We start from the raw sequence: 17,156 nt of genomic DNA on the forward strand, positions 1-17,156 counted from the left end.
CACCTTACGAGCTCTGGGGCTTGCGCAAGATATTTCTGCGTAGAAGTACTTGGCACAGAACAAGTGCAAGCTAGAAAAATGTCATATTTTGACAGAATTTTTGAATAAAGAAATAATTGGACACATTTCCTGTCTCACCACCAGGGTTGGGGAGTAACTAGTTACATGTAACAGAGTTATGTAATTCAATAAATGTTATTGAGAACTGTTGCAGTTTCTGAGAAAAAATATGTAATTAAATTACAATCAAAAGGAGTTACAGCTGAATATATGAACTCAAGTAAAAAGCTTCATTCATTTGGCAGTATACCCTCAGATTTTGATAGTTATTTTTGATTGGTTCTCGTTTCACTTGTTGAATTTGCACCGCCTCTCATCTGTCAATCAAAAAGTTATGAAATATAATAAGTTACATTACTTTGATGAAGTACTTAAAAGTAGTACATTACTTATTCTTTTTCTTTAACAGGGTAATCAGTACTCCGTAACCTATTACATTTCAAAAGTAACCTTCCCAACCCTGCTACCGCCTGTTATTACACCTCCAGCTCATCTTACATGACCCACGCCTACATGTATTGACCCTTGTGTGCCAACTCTCCATATCACGTTAGATTTCAGGAGTCACTCTATGGCCTCTCAATCCTCTGAGAGGTTGAAAAGACAGGTCTTAAACAGTAAAGTATGGTGGCCAAAGTGGCTCATTAGAGGTACAGATAGTGGTCCATTCAGCCCATGCCCTCCTCTCCCACAGCAGCCAGACCATTACAGGGGTAAATCAGTCAGGGTTTAATTGCACTTGTCTGCCTCTGAAATCTGTGGAGGGGAGCGGAGCGTTGAGCGAGCCGCTGCTTCTGTCCCTCAGCATCGGGCCACGGCTGAGCTGCTACAGGAAGGATTTGGGGGGGAGTGGACAGGGGTGAAGAGGGGCAGATAATCTGCCCCCTGTCAGCTGCACATAGGGGCACAGCAGGGGAGGAAGTATGTCTTTGTCCCATGAGTCAGTCAAGTCAGGGCAAGGGGAAGAGAGAGAGAGGGAGAGAAAGTCTCTGTGTATGTGAGTGAATTTGTGTGACTGTATGAGAGAGAAAGAGAGAAAAGAGGACTGTGTGTGTGTGTGTGTGTGTGTGTGTGTGTCTGCATGCGGTTTTCCAAAATACTCTTTGTATTCCAGTGCTTTCTCATCCTCCCTCTTTGGCCCCCCTCAGTGAAACACCCGTTTCCCTCCAGGAAGCTTGCAGAGCCATAAAACATCAAAGCTTCAGCAGAACCATGAACAGGTTTGCACTGAAAAACTTTGGAGAGAAAAAACCCAATCCTCAGTGTGATTTCGCTCTTTGAATTGAACTGCTCTTTTGTAAAAGCTGCCCCGCCTTTAACCACCTCGTCTCTCCTCTCCTCTCCTCTCCTCTCCTCTCCACCTCTCCTCTCCTCTGCTCTCCTCTCCACCTCTCCTCTCCTCTCTCTCTCGAGCTCAATGGGGTTTCGAGGCTTTGCTTCTTTGGGGAGCATGAACATCTGGGCATGTTGGTAACAGGGGCGCAATAGAGAAGTCAAACTCTTGGAACGGCTCAGCACATTTCCTGTGTTTTGAGCTTTAACTTTTCTCCCCCACTCTCTCTCTCTCTCTCTCTCTCTCTCTCTCCCTCACTCTCTCTCTCGTCCTCTGTCTGCCTCTGTCTGCCTCTTTCTCTTCTTTTCTCTCTATGTTGTGCAGCTTGTCTTAATGGTCTGGCAGGAGGACAAACTCCAACTCGTCTCTTTTGTTCTCCTTATCTCCTTCTCTATTTGTGTCTTTTGTTCTGTGCCACAGTGGTCTCTGTCTGCCTTTGTGTTTGGGGGGATTCCAGCTTGTGACCTCGCAAACAGTGGGGGAGTGCTGACAGGATTCTCCCGCACTGAGCGCGTGCGAGCAGACAGGAAAGGAGAGCAGGCCAAGAGGACGACTCTCACACAGCTGCAGGTATGTGACAGCGACTCAGGGCGCTCCGGAGCCCTATGGCTTCAGACGATAAGGGTCTCAGCAGGAGGCTGAGGAGACTCTTAAATCCCTAAATTGAACTTTATTTTACTCCCTCTCACCATATCTTTCTTTCCAACAAAAAGACAGCGCCTTCTTTCTTTTCCTCCCCATGGAACGTTTTATGGACTTCTTTTCTAATTAGACAAGTAGATGTTTACGGGCTTATGACTTTTCTTCAAACCATTTTTACTGTCTTGTCAGGGAAGTCAAGGCAGGCATACATTTCTGCACGTGCTGCACAGAAGTAACAGCTTACACCACTGAGTGGAACACAAGCAATGCAAGGCTCAGCAGAGAGCACAACATGTTCTTTGCATCACTTCATTTTGGATGCACAGAATTGGAACCCTTTTCTGAGCCAAATAGTTCTGGCAGCGATTTGACAGATCACTTTGATGGTTTTGTAAAACATTTCTTTTTTCCGGTCAATTATCCTAAATTTCTCAGAAATGTTGTTCATGGTGATTGTTTGAGAAATGCACTCAGAAATCAGCAAACAAGGCATGTTAGATCGTATTGCTCAACACAATGACATTTAACAATATAGCTTACAAAATCATGTTTCTTATTATCCATGGTGAGTTTGGATATGCCATTCACTTTAAGGGTCCTTTGTTTGTGCTGCTTTTATTTAAACTGAATTGCTCTGAGAGATTTGGAGGTGCTTTTCATTCATGTTAAAATCAACCTCACCTCTTTCTCTTTCTTTCTGTGGGTGTGTGTGTGTGTGGTGGTGGAGGCGGGGGGTGGGTGGGGGGGTGGGGGGTGTATCATCTCATACAGTCTGCCTCCATAGGAAGTTTCAAGCCACCCCTTAGATCACCCCCACCTCAACCTCATCTTTGATCCTCCCCCCCGATGCCATCTATAGCACCTAACTGGGGTCAGCTGGGTCAACCTGTTGTTTCCTGCTGTGCTTATATCTGGGTGAAATGGGGGGTGAAACACATCAACATGTCTGCCCAGTAGGCCTCTGTAGAGCTGTAGAGAGTCTTGCGTTGTTTTGAAACTTCCTTTTTTCATAAAAGTCACTTCTTTCATCTTACACTCCTGAGGATTCAAGATACATTTCAAATAATTTTAAATTGTTACATTTGTTGTTGTCTCTGTTTTAAAATGACCAGGCCTTTAAAATGAATGTCCAAAACTGTAATGCAGAGTTTTATGTTTAGATGTCTCATTTAATGCATTCAGTTGGGTGTTGATATGAATATAGGTGTACATGTTCTTCATAAATGTCTTCACACCAGTCATTTTGGACCAAACTAAAAATAATATGCAACTGTCATAAAAACAATTAGCCTACTTGCAAACATGTTTACAAGCAGCATTATTAACACGTATGTCAGGCCAGTCGATTCTGACTGGAGGCAAAAGAAGCGTAACCATGTTGTGTGAACATGGGGTTTAACTAAAGAAAGCTCTCTTTCTCTTTTACTTCTATCGACAGATTCTGTGAACCGTTTGATCATGGCTACCAGACCATAGAGAGAGAGTTCTCCTGAGATGATTAAGCGGGAACTGGACTAAAGTACCAGGAAGGACACTGGCCAAAACCCACTGTGGCCTAAGCTGAGTGGTGCAACAGTATAGTGAACCACATCAAGTCTACATACTTGTCCAAAAGACTCCAAAAGAAATGGAGGTGGTCACCCTTCAACAGTCGCTGTTTCTGCTGGTGGTCATCTTGGACTCTGCTTGTGCTGAGAGTCTGGTGCGACTGAATCTTGGCTTGGATGTTACGAGAGGACAGTCTGTGTTTGTGACGGAAAAAGAGTTACAGCTAGGCGCCACGGGGGCAACAGACTCCTGCAAGGTGGAGGTGCTTCTCAATGAACCCGTCACTCAGAGGGTGGGCAAGCTCACCCCCCAGGTAAGACTTCTAGGAACAGTCAAGCCAACCCATCTGGTGCGGCTACCATTTACTTTCATTTTGCTCAGTGATCCTTTATTCATTTAGCATACTTGTGTTTACTAGTGCTTAACTTGCACTTACAGCAGTTACATTCCTGCACTTCTTTTTCTTTTCTATTTTGTTTTTCTATTTTCTTATGTAAAGTAGTATTTATTGTTACACTAGGTCTCTATTGCTCGTAGCTTGACGGTTCTCTCCCTTGTACGTCGCTTTGGACAAAAGCGTCTGCTAAATGACTAAATGACTAAATGTAAATGTTTACAAATGGTACAGTTTGTATTGTGAATAGGATATTTAAAGTCCCATGACAAGTTTGACACTTTTGAAACATAAGGAAGCAGACAGAGACCCACGGCCCCCTCCTCTCCTCAGGTGTTTGATTGACAGTTCTTACCTGACGAGGTGGTGTACACTCTCCTCAGGTGTTTGATTGCCAGTTCTTACCTGACGAGGTGATGTACGCACACAATGGCAGCCCTTTGCTGGAGGAAGATGCCGTCATGCTAAGAGTTTACAGGTGATGTGCAGCGTCACGTTCTTGTATCGATCGTCTGTGATTACAAGCATATGATCATGCTACCATGCATCCTTAGGCATCCTTAGGCATCCTTAGTGTGGCGACAGTGGTACAGGAGGTAAAGAAGTCGTTTAGTAATCAGAAGGTTGCTAGAAGGTTGCTAGTTCGATTCCCTGTCCAAGTGTCCTTGAGCAAGGCACTGAACCCCTAATTGCTCCTGATGATCAGTGTAAAATGTGTATACATTGTAAGTCGCACATATGTAAGTCGCTTTGGATAAAAGCGTCTGCTAAATGTAAATGCATCACATCATTTATCCTGTGTGAGTCTCTCATCGTCGCTTTAGCTTCACTGTCATGGATGTTGTCTTTTGTCTTTAGATTCACGGATATGGATACGAATATTGAGACCTTCCTATTGCGAGTGAGGATTGTGGAGCACAGCAGCAAGCTTGTGGAGTTTGGTAGTGTCCCCCTTGTGGTTCAGGAGTTCTACGGCCTCTCCAATGCCCTAGACAGCCGGGTGTTGACCTTCCCAACTCGCCCAGAGGTTGTTTGCACAGTGCGACTCTTGACCTCTGAGACGAATGCTCCCACGCTTGGGCAGCTGGTCACAGAGGATCCCGTCCAAGCAGCCCAAGAGAAGGTTCTAAATGCTGCTCCAAGAAAAGGTAAACAATTTCATACCAAAAAAATGATTAGGGTGAAAATGTATCAAGTGTATAGGTGATCTCAAGAAAATAAGGTCTTCAGTTGTTTTTTCAAGAGGAGGAACTCTTCATTGGTGCATCTTTCAATGCAGCGCTGCTACTACAAGATGCCATTCATTAGCAGATCGTAGTGAGATTGACTGTCAATCTGGATGAGTTTGCACTGAACAGCAAAAGTTACCCAAATTTCAATATTTTTTTCTCCCAAGTAGCACAACTCTGATTTTGTCATGACAGTCTAAGCAGAAAAAAACATATGGGATCAGAAGTCCAATCTGGGACTCATCCAAAAGTGGCACTAAATCACATATGAATTGGATATCTGATCATGTGACCAAACAGATTGGAATGGTAAAGTCAGCATACGACACAGTGTCATCTAAAACAGTTTAAAGTCAGGTGGGCGTGTAGGTAGTTTTAAGGGCGATTTGATTGATTGACAGCAGGACTATCAGACACAAATATGTTCCTTTGGTAGGCAGTCCAAAAAATGGATACAAGGGAAATAAATTGGACTTGTAAACATGGCCTTAGTCATCATTAAACAACATTACTACACACGCATAATTAGGTAGCTAGTTGTAGCTAAGTTGCTCAGCTCGGTAGTTAGTTAGGTAGCTTGGGTATTAGGTTAATGTTAATTTGGTCTTCTTCATCAGTTGTCTCAGTTGAGGAACAACTGAAAATTGTGATTGCAATATACATATCTGCAAAGATATTCAGAGCCTCCACAGAAAATTCCACAGATGCATTTTGTTGTTTTTTTGCCATGAAGTATGTGCAACAAAACAACATTACTGTTTACTTATATGATGAATCTTATTTAACTGCTTGATCATAGCTTTATTGCACACAATAAGATTTTGCACTCAACTTTGCATTCTTCATCAGTTTTTCAGAGCTAAGTGTAGATATCCAACTGCTGGTTCATTCATCTCATTAGAAACAGATCGTATCTGAATTAGATTTAGCCAACGTTGTGTGCTCTGCCTCTGTCGCTTCCATCAATACCAATAATGATATTCTCTTCACGTCTTCTTACATACTCAAGGTAGACAAGCCAGCATCTCCTGTCCCGGAAACAGACCCTGTCTCCATAGCAACAGGGAGGTGCGTTTCCTGAAGGTTACCTGCAGTGAGTTCCTGACTTCAGGTCTGAAGTATCAACATCTCAGTCCGCCTTCTCCGGAGATCGACTACATCCCCATCAGGGTAGAACTGAGAGACAAAACCTCTCGGGCTTTGTTAGAGGTAACAGCGTATTTATTATAGTCCTTACCTAATATTATTTCCATTGACTTCAAATCTTAAAACGATTACCTGATATCTCAAGTCAATGTTCCTCTGTTCCTTCAAGTCTCCATTGCCTTTTGGCCGTTTCTTTATGACAGGCAGAAAGTGTGTGGCTTCCAGTCTTGATCCACGGTGCGATGCCCAACCACCCTCCCCATGCAGCCTTCATGTCCATGTTCATCTTGGAGGTGGACCAGTTCATCCTCACCCCCATGACCACTGCCGCTCTGGACGCCAAGGACCACGAGACCCCCCAGGCTCGGCTGGTCTTCAATGTGACAAAGCCCCCTTCAGAAGGCTACATAACCCACCTGGATGACCACACCAAGCCTGTTGGCTCCTTCTCCTGGCAGGACCTAAACGACATGAAGATTGCCTATCAGCCGCCCAACAGTAGTGTGACTAACCGCAGGAACTATGAGGTCAAGTGTTGCTTTGGTGTTCTAATCAAAATCTTTACAATCTATGCAAAATTCCTCATTACAATGTGGTTTGATTTTTATGTGGCTTACGGCCTACACATGTGTCACAATTATATACTTTTAGTTCAAAAATGTCTATTTTGGGCCCATTTCAATAGGTCGAATTCGTGGCCATTGATGATTCCTTTGACACCAGTTCCCCAATCATGGTGGATTTTTCAATCCGTACAGCAGAAACAAATGCTCCTCGAGTGTCCTGGAACATGGGTATGTCAACCATACAGCCAAGAGCAATCTGTGTACTACTGTGGTAGCTCTAGACTGGCTATTAGGGAGAAGCCTGTAGCTCAAGTGATTAAGTTTGCTGCTGAAACACTAAGGTTGTTCCTTAAGGTCAGTGCTATACAGAAACCTTAATCTGCTGAATGGCTTCTGCTGTCTGTACTGAAGGATCATTCTGAAATGAAAACACTTTTCCATTTTGCAGGGTTGGATCTGCTGGAGGGCCAATCGCGGCCTATCACCTGGGAGAACCTGCAGATTGTGGATAATGACAATATCAATGCAGTCACTCTGGTGGCTGTGGGGGGCCTCTTCATGGGAAACTCAGTGTTCGAGGTGAGCAACGCAACCAACAGTGCAGGATACGCTTCTATGGAAGACTATATTATATCACTGACAGTCAGAGTGGAATTAACCTGTTTGCAGTGTAATGTTTACAGGCAGCTGCTTATTCATCAACATCAACCTCCTGTCTTCCTTCTGCTTTTGTATGTAGTAGTCACATATTAAGGGCACTGGGTAATTGAAGTATCCCTTTTAATTTCTGTTGTATATCCATAGCACAATGTCAAATAAAACCTAGATTCATTTCACCTGTGCTATGTACAGTATTGAGAGATGTGAGCGATTGTCAGCTCAGGGAGACCTGTCCCACACGCTGTCCTCTTCAAACAATCCCCATTCTGCTTTCACAGGGAGACCTGTCCCACACCCAGTCCTCTTCAAACAATCCCCATTCTGCTTTCACAGGGAGACCTGTCCCACACGCTGTCCTCTTCATGCCATCCCCATTCTGCTTTCACTCATGCACACCACTGGTGGTGCCCATGCAAGGTGGCCTGCATGTGTTTCCTAATCAAGTGTAAAAATGGGCCGTCGACAATGCCAGGGGGTGGGTCATGGGATACGCGGGGGGCGGCTCCCAAAGATGTCTCCGGAGTGGCGGGCATCTGTCCTTCTGCTTGGCTGCCCGGGGACGAGGGCCTTTTGTTTGCATAGTGCTAGATCGAAGCAGATTGTCAAGACTTTTGCCATTTCATGCCACACTGCACAGGGGGCAGACGCATACACTGCTCCACCATCCCCCAGCCACCCACCCAGCCACCCACCCAGCCACCCTTCTCTCACTGACTCTGGGCAGGGCTGTGGGCAGGAGACAACCAGGTAACCTCAGAGGTCGCAGATAGAACAGGTAACACTAAGATATCATATCCAGGTAACCTCAGAGGTCGCAGATAGAACAGGTAACACTAAGATATCATATCCAGGTAACCTCAGAGGTCGCAGAGAGAACAGGTAACTCTAACATATCATATCTGTGGGCAGCAAAGATGGCAAAATTCTGTTGCATCACACAAAAAGAGAATATCACTTCAGTAGTGCTTAGTACACGGCCTGGGGTCATGTCTACCAAGATCCTCATGAAAAGACATCTTTATGTGTGACCATCATTTCTACAAAGCACACAGGGAAAGGAAGCGTTCTACCCCCCAGGCTTTATTCCAAAGGATAGCATGAGAGGCAGCCCAGGCCTGTGTGTGTGTGCCTTCAGAGTGAGAAATAGAGACAGACTGTGTGGAGAGGCTCTCTAGCGCTACTTTATTATTCTTACTGGAGAGCTGGAGTGGCTCCAGTCACATGGACCAGGGCTGGACCCATCTCTTGTGTCTCCTCTCTCAGGACTGTCTAATCAACAGCAGCCTCCCCGCTCCAACAACTGTTCCCACTCACAACAGCACGCTGCAGCTTTAATTGCTGTTTACGTTCTTGTTTTTTTTACGAGCTGATATGTAATCTGCATGGGAGAAACAGTGAGACGGGTGGGTGGGTGTGGTGGGGGCTGCTCCATAAGTTTGGCTGTCATCCTCAAAGACCGTGCTCTTCTCTCTCTCTTCATGTTGGGCATACTCCACTGAGCATGGTGGCGAGTCATGGTGCAACGCCGCTACGCTCTTGCCTCTTCTCTGGAGGACTTTGGTTGGGACTCTGGGAATTGCTCACCTGGACCTCCGACTCGACAACTCATCCACTGGGGAGAGTAACGGATAGGCTGGTCCAACGCCTTCAGCCAAATGGAAAGCTGCCTGTCCCTCTCCCACACACACACACACACTGTCCTCTGAGTCTGGAGCCTCCGTTGGACACAGCTCAGCTCCCCCCCCCTCTTTTGGGCCTGTTGCCCATCGCCACCTTTGGGCCCAATTACTGCGTTGTTTCTCCATTGGACTCCACTGCGACTGCTGTTTCCCCTGGTAAAGTTGCTAATTAGGTTTTTGCTGGGCAGCCATTCTTCACTCAATCTGTCTGTTGACCTTGCCCTTCTGTTTCCCTGGCACCGGGAGTGGTCCCAGCCTCACTGTGGGCCGCCACGCCATGCAACTGCCTGGGAAGGACGCCACTTTTCTTTTTGTTTTGGCCATCAATGGAGGAAGCCTCAGCCAGCACCCGTGCCTCTGGGCTAAAAAGGAAAAACTTGTTATGTTCAAATGTTCAAAAATTGAATCATTGTTGAATGAAAAATCTCCCTCCCAAGAAAAACAAAACATATCAAATGGCAAATGAATGTGTAAGTGATTTAAAAACATGAGCCACGGGCGTGTGTCACACGAGGAGGAGGAGGAGGAGAGATGTCCATATAGAGGAACACACGCTGGGTCAGAAGTTCAGGTGATCACTGGTGCCAGTGCAACATGAATGAATGAATGGAATGGGTAACTCTTCGTGTGTTTTACTCGTCTAAAAGGCTCTCTTCTTCCCCCCTCTAGGTGGAAAAGGCTTCATGTTTAAAGTGAAGGATCTTCGTGAGGGTGTGGTGGTGTACCAACACTCCGACACAGACACCACCCGAGACTACATCATCTTTCGCATCACCGACGACCGTCATAGCACTCGCCACAAGTTCCCCATCAACATACTGCCAAAAGATGACACGCCTCCCTTCCTCATTAACAACGTGGCCTTCGAGGTGCAGGAGGGAGGGTGGGTGCGGGTGGAGGAGTACATGCTCATGGCCTCCGATCTGGACTCCAGCGATGACTACATCCTGTACCAGCTGCTCACACAGCCACATGCTGGGGAGATGGTGAAAAAGACCTCTGCGTATGATGCAGGCAAGTTGTTGCCCCAAGATGGTGATATGCCTTTGAACAAAACATAAACCTTTTGCATCCATGTTAACCTGGCACATCCTGCATATCGAAACAAATGCTGCATAATCATTGTCATGTGGTTATATAGAGACCATTTTAATACTTGACTAAATATAAACATCTTTATCAAACAAGAGCATCTTCTGCGTTAGTATAATTAATATATTGTTAATGTTATTGTGAGTCACAGTCTTTTATACGATATATATTCATGATACTGCCATGATGGGTTTTGTCTCCCATAGGGGTCCCTGTGAGCAGCTTCCTGCAGCGAGACCTGTTTCAGGGGCTGATCTACTACCGGCACTCAGGGGAGGAGGTGTTTGAGGACTCCTTTGATTTCATCCTCTCTGACAGCCATCAGCCGCCCAACCTCTCAGACCGACAGGCTAGTGCTCCGTCCTTAAGCAAGCTCCCACCACTACAGATGACCACTTTAGACAAGTAGCTTTAGCCAAAGTGTTTGCATGTGTGTGTTTTGTTTTGGGTGATATGTAATATTTTTTGGGGTCAGATGGAACACCTTATAGTCTTTCAAATTCTCCAAACTACGAGTAGCCTCTGATGTTTGTATAGTTAGTAAAGTTGCAACAGTTTATAAATAGCTTTTTGCATAGTATAGCAGCTATTTTATAATTTCATAGTTATTCATTCATTCTTAAGTTCATTTGCATTTCTCTCTATCTATCTCACAATAAACCCCCTCCCCTCCCCACCCCTCCCCACCCCTCCCCTCCCCTCCCCACCCTACAGACAGTGGTGGTCCAGGTGTTCCCTGTCAAAGACCAGCTCCCTGTGGAAGTGTCCGGAGCCGTGCGCTCCATCACTCTGAGGGAGACCGAGGTGGTGTACCTCACCCAGAGCCACCTCCACTTTAGGGCCCCAGAACACAGCGACGCGGACCTGGCCTACGTGATCACTCAACCCTGCTTCAGCACCATCAAGCCTGGGTGGGATATTTAACCGCAGTTCAGTTCTTTCATCTCATTAAATGGACTTTCATACTATAATGTTCTACTACTTTCATACTATCTACATCTCATCACAAATGCGATATTACTAGATTCAGTTTAAATTCATCGTTGTCAGTTCATATACAGTACATATTGCTAAAAAAAATTCTGTGTAAATGCTAAAATTTGTATTAATGACATTGATGACGTTTTGATTGACTGTTATATTTCAGAATGCCGGATGCAGGAAGATTGTTTTTCACAGACAGCAGCCATTCCATGAAAAAGGATTATATGATGCCAGTGCTCAAGTCATTCACTCAGGTAAAGCCTTCATCCTGCAAATGAATTAAACTTTCATGTTTGTAGTCTACACAGACAATAGAAGCAAATATACTTGCCCGTGTTGCCCGTTGCCCGTGTTGCCATTGTGCTTGCACTAAGTGGGTTCAGGCTCTGGGCTCTGTAAAGCGCCTAGAGACAATTGTATTGTTATGGCGCTATATAAATAAAATTGAATTGAATTGAATTGAATTGAACTGAACTGAATTGAATTGAATTGAATTGAATTGAATTGAATTGAATATACTTATTTTCAATAAACAGCCTTACACTTAATAGAACTGTTTATAGCACTGATGATTACCCACAGTGGTCATACTGTCCATACAACTGCTTCCTCAGAATGCAGTGAACCACCATAAAGTAGGCTACATGCCTCCGATCGAGGACATCGGGCTGGAGCCTCTCTATGTGCAGTTTGTCTTCTCTGTCAGTGATCAGCATGGAGGCACGCTCACTGGCCTCGTCTTCAACATCACAGTCATTCCTGTGGACAACCAGAAACCAGAGGTATATGAGAGACAGACATGCTGATCAAGCACAAGTTATACAACAGAACAGACAAGTTATACAACAGAAGACATTTCTGTTGTATAACTTGTCAATGAATGTCAGATTTATAGAATATAATCAGTGTGAGAAACATTGGCTTTGTAGAAAAATAATTGTAATTTCAAAACTACAAGATGACTAGTGACAGATATTAGCTGATTTGGGTGCTCAAGGGATGAGTATTAAGGTTCAGATATCAGTTAATCTGAGTGCTTAAGGGATGATTATTAAGGTTAAGAGCTAAGCACAGCATACAACCTTCTTGTACTTTTTTGCAAGATGAAAACATCACTTCCATTTTTGCCAACCTTTTTGAGAAGTTGGCCCTACCTCGTCTCCTCGTCTCTCCCCCACAGATGTTCACCAACCTGCTGCGCGTGGAGGAGGGCGGGGGTGTGTTCCTGACGGAGGAGCACCTGTTGATACGGGATGTGGACACCCTCCCAGAAGATCTGCGCGTGAGGCTGGATGCTCCTCCACGCCACGGGAGGCTGGAGCTGCAGGGCGTCCCGCTACAAGAGACCCACAGCTTCTCCCTGCTGGACATCCGAGCCCTGCGAGTCAGGTGGGACGGGATGCTGAGAGTACACACACACACACACACACACACACACACACACACACACACACACACACACACACACACACACACACACACACACACACACACACACTGCTCTCTGGAGGTTCCATATGGCTCCAATTCTTCAAACCATTGCTTAGCACTTGGGTGTCCACCTTTCTCTTTTTTTGTTGTCTTTTTTCATGATTTATTGTTGTCTATGCAGTCAGGAAAAACTCATTTTCAGAGAATTTGTGATAATGTGTATCCCTCTCCTGTCACATGCACTACCCAACCACTCCCATTCTCTGTGGGTCCTCGCCATGTTGAATAATCAATCAGGCGTAGAATGAGGTTTAACAATGGCGTCCGTGGGAAGCGTCACTTTGTTCAAAAATGACATGGTGTGTGGTTGCTTTGTTGTAAACTAAAAAGCCAAGAAAAGTTAAGTTGAATGTTTATCCGGCATTTTTCTGGCATGATGGCAGGTACATCCATGATGATTCTGAGACTGTGAAGGACACTGCAGTCCTTACAGTTACGGACGGCACCAGCTCTACGCAGGCTGAACTTTTAGTGCAGGTAAAGGATCATTCATACCTCACTACGCTACTACACGGTTTGAGAGCTTGTCCAGATCTTGCACAGGTTCTCAAGCTTGCTCAAAAGGAATCGAGTCATTGGACTGCAAAATATTGCTTTTACTATAGAAGAATGAAAATGCCTTCAGCAGTTAGTCTTTCATTGTGTCTCCAAGTTATGCCTGTGAATGATGAGATGCCTTCAGTGATTAGTCTTTCATTGTGTCTCCAGGTTATGCCTGTGAATGATGAGCCTCCCCAGTTGGGCCCAGGGTTGCGTGCTGGGCTGTCGTGCGCGGAGGGAGGGCGTGTGCAGATCACGGTGGAGTACCTGTTCGCCACAGACGCAGACAGTGACGATGCGCGCCTCACCTACATGCTGGCCAGAGCCCCCACCCATGGAGAGCTCCACCGAGGGGGGGGCCCCGTGGACAAGTTCTCCCAACAGGACCTCCTGCAAGGAACGGTCTACTATATCCACACAGGTGGGGTGTCTTACACCATGACAAATTATGTGTTTTTTTAAAAAAAATTATAATTTTATTTTTATTTTGGTCATCCGGGTATTGACAAGAGTACAATCAAAAACATGACACATTTACAATACCTTAATACTTCAATACTTTGAAAACACACAAGTTCCTTCCTAATTCAGGACACATTTCTATGCAAAATATATCATTTTGAACTTGTCAATTCTTTGCTGACCAAAGAAATTATGCATTTTAATATACATTTTACTGCACTGTCAGAATATCTATAGACCATCATTTGATCTGTTTAAGTGAACATTTAATTTGGTGCAGTATAGTCTGACATGCGTATGGTTGGTGTATGCTGATCAATGTGATGAAACACTGACTATTACAGGACTATTGCAGACTATTACATCTTACAGGACAACTGAGAAAACTGTAGAGGGGTTATGCATACATGAATCTCAGAGAAATCATCTGTTTATGACTAGACACTATAAGGCTGGAGGAGGAAAAATGGTCAAAAATATAAAAGATCAAATGTAAATTCAGTAGCATGATGTCCTGAAAAGGCTGTGTCTCATGATGTCCTGTTTCTCTGGCCCTAGGGGGAGAGGTTGGACCCTATTCAGTCTCAGACTCTGTGACACTTATAGTGTCTGACGGAGAAGCAGGAGGACAGGACATCTGTTGTCAAGGAGACGTCATGCCCCCGCCCGTCCCTTTGCATGGCACTCTCCCTGTGTATGACCTTAACATCACAGTGACCCCAGTGAATGACAAGGCACCATCAGTGACCATAGGTACGTGTGGGAGAAAGGGTGTATGACCTTAACATCACAGTGACCCCAGTGAATGACAAGGCACCATCAGTGACCATAGGTAAGAAGACCTTAACATCACAGTGACCCCAGTGAATGACAAGGCACCGTCAGTGACCATAGGTAAGTGTGGGAGAAAGGGTGGGTTTCCCTCAGAGCTGGAGACTGACGAGCACAGAGGCTCATGTGGACTGCACGCTGAACAAAAGAGACACGGTGAATTAAGGTTGCTGTTCCACCAATGGTTCAGACTGAGACTGAACTACTAGAATTTGCATCTCTTTCCCCATGTGGTTTTCTCAGTCCGCTTTGTTTTTGAGTAGGATAGCCGAGCGCAGACACACACAGGAGGCCATAATCAGTGTCTGACACCCATCTCTGAGAGGACAGGAGGGTTACTTTCCTGGCAAGAAGATGGCGTCAGAGACAGGGATTAAACAGCAACCCCCTGCTGTGAAAAGAAACTTTTTCTGGTTATCAATGGAAAACACAGTGGTTACTGGAAGATAGTTCCGTGTGTATGTGTGTGTGTGGGGGGGGGGGGGGGGGGGGGTTGAAATCCCTACATTTGTGTTGAAATCCCTACATTTGTGTTGAAATCACGCGGAGAAAGCGCAAAGCATGTACTGTCTAGGGATGGAAAGAGAGTGGTTCGGAGATGTGACTCCCCCTGGAGATGAGCTCGGACAATGAGGACACAAAAGACAGCGTCTCTTTCTTAGGTGGGAAGGGGGGAGTGTGCGCCCCTCCTCCTTTTGCCTGGCTCCTGCCAAAATGGGCTTTTCCCGTGCCATCGCCCTGATGATCTCATAATTCGATAATCCCTCACAAACAACAATAACACAAAAATAAGTCATTCTCCCTCCCCGCTGCCACGGGAACCTGCTAAAGCTGGGCTTGTTTTGCAGGAGAAACAGAGACTTGTGTAATTAATTTGCATTGAATAAAGAAAAATGACTTGTTTGTAAGAGCATTAACAGTGAGCCAAGACCGGGAAGAATCCGGCTTTTCCCAGCTTTCTCCGGCTCGCTCCAGATGGGGGGGGGGGTGGGGGTTGGTTTATCACCTATATCCCAGACTGCTGGTCATCTAATCCCAGAGCCTCGCTGCGGATTCTGATCCTTCCCGTACTCCGGCAGCGGCCCCGCTCCTCCATTCATTATTTATCAGCGCAGTAAATGGGAGCAGATGCCAGTGAGCACAGACATGACGGCTCTATCAGCGCCCAGGTGGCAGCACGCTGGCCACCAGCCCAAAGAGCGGAAGGGGAGAACCAAGGCAGGAAGGAAACCAAGGATGGAGAAATTGGAATTAGAGAGAAAGGCCAAAAAAAGGATAGAAGGGCTGCGGAAGAAAAACAAATCAAATTACAAGAACTTATCTGTGTTGCTGTGTTGGGCCCAAATCATGATCAACAATACACCGCATCATGACAAATGAAAAGACAAATGAGAATTACATGTGTATAATGCCGTTACCAACCATTGCATGTGAAAATACTGTGTGTTTGATTGGCAGGTGATATGTTTATAGTGGACGAGGGCTCCTCTGCCTGTCTGTGTCATGGGGTTCTTGGAGCTGTGGATCCCGACACGAACCCCGATGAACTTATCTTCCATCTTGAAACACCTCCTCGCAATGGCTTCCTTGAGAACACTCTTCCTTCTCCTGGGTTTGAGAAGAGCAATGCTGGAATTAAAGTGGGTAGGTGATTGAACACCCTACGATGCCATCCACAGTTTCACATCAGCTGTATCCTGACCGCTCTTCACCACTGGGCTGCTTCATTCATTTCATTCATACATAACATATGCATGTAAATACAGTGTCAGGTTATAGTAATAATAATAATAATAATTCATTTAATTTGTAATGCACTCTTCATTCAGAAGAATCTCAGAGTGCCATGTACATACATGTAGTATGTGATAGCATACCTCAATAAACTGTCTTCATTGTATTTTGTATTAACAATCTACTGTGATATATATGTTATTTTGGTAGTGTTCAGATGTGTGTCTACATGGAATCTGTTCTTTCTCTGGCCAGTATCTTTCAGTCTTCTTCACCTCAATTCCGGCTTCATCAACTACATCCAGGCGAGACACCGGGATACGGAGCCCACAGCTGACCATTTTGTGGTGAGCGTCAGTGACGGAGTCCACAAGTCTACGGCTGTGCCGTTCTACATCATCATCAACCCCACCAACGATGAGCCTCCATCGCTTCTTCTCAACAACTTCACTGTGAGTTGGAAGTGCAGCCGAAGGGGCAACTCAAATGCTTGCAGGAGAGAATAGAAATCAAGTTTTTTTTTTTCATCTATTGGTATGACATACTGTATTTCTACATCCTCGGTCCCATTAAAATATTTCGAATTATTTAATTACATAACATCCAAGTCTGTCTTTATTATGTATGTGCCGTTGTTAAGATTTAAACATTGTAAGCATGTAATAAGGCCAAATGTTTACTCTGTTGGTATTGAAGCTGATATTCACAACATATTTGACTGTACATTGTTGACAATCTATTCAGTGTATATGCTAATAGAGTAAT

The 17,156-nt window shown here is 45.1% G+C and overlaps 1 protein-coding gene across 1 annotated transcript in view; it reads left to right on the top strand.

Moving 5' to 3' along the window:
• The first annotated feature begins 1,634 nt into the window (after positions 1-1,634).
• The window catches only part of frem1b (Fras1 related extracellular matrix 1b), a 32,309-nt gene continuing 16,787 nt past the window's right edge, over positions 1,635-17,156 (top strand). Inside the window, 20 exon segments of the mRNA XM_031574942.1 lie at positions 1,635-1,963; positions 3,474-3,896; positions 4,361-4,455; positions 4,836-5,125; positions 6,216-6,415; positions 6,556-6,879; positions 7,038-7,146; positions 7,367-7,462; positions 7,465-7,497; positions 9,927-10,271; positions 10,556-10,698; positions 11,064-11,260; positions 11,497-11,587; positions 11,948-12,115; positions 12,514-12,722; positions 13,208-13,301; positions 13,533-13,785; positions 14,385-14,579; positions 16,116-16,301; positions 16,647-16,843. Of these exon segments, the coding sequence (XP_031430802.1) occupies positions 3,663-3,896; positions 4,361-4,455; positions 4,836-5,125; positions 6,216-6,415; positions 6,556-6,879; positions 7,038-7,146; positions 7,367-7,462; positions 7,465-7,497; positions 9,927-10,271; positions 10,556-10,698; positions 11,064-11,260; positions 11,497-11,587; positions 11,948-12,115; positions 12,514-12,722; positions 13,208-13,301; positions 13,533-13,785; positions 14,385-14,579; positions 16,116-16,301; positions 16,647-16,843 (3,459 nt within the window). The 5' untranslated portion in view covers positions 1,635-1,963; positions 3,474-3,662.

The sequence above is a fragment of the Clupea harengus genome, chromosome 10 (assembly GCF_900700415.2).
Source record: "Clupea harengus chromosome 10, Ch_v2.0.2, whole genome shotgun sequence".
In the NCBI taxonomy this organism is placed as follows: domain Eukaryota; kingdom Metazoa; phylum Chordata; class Actinopteri; order Clupeiformes; family Clupeidae; genus Clupea; species Clupea harengus.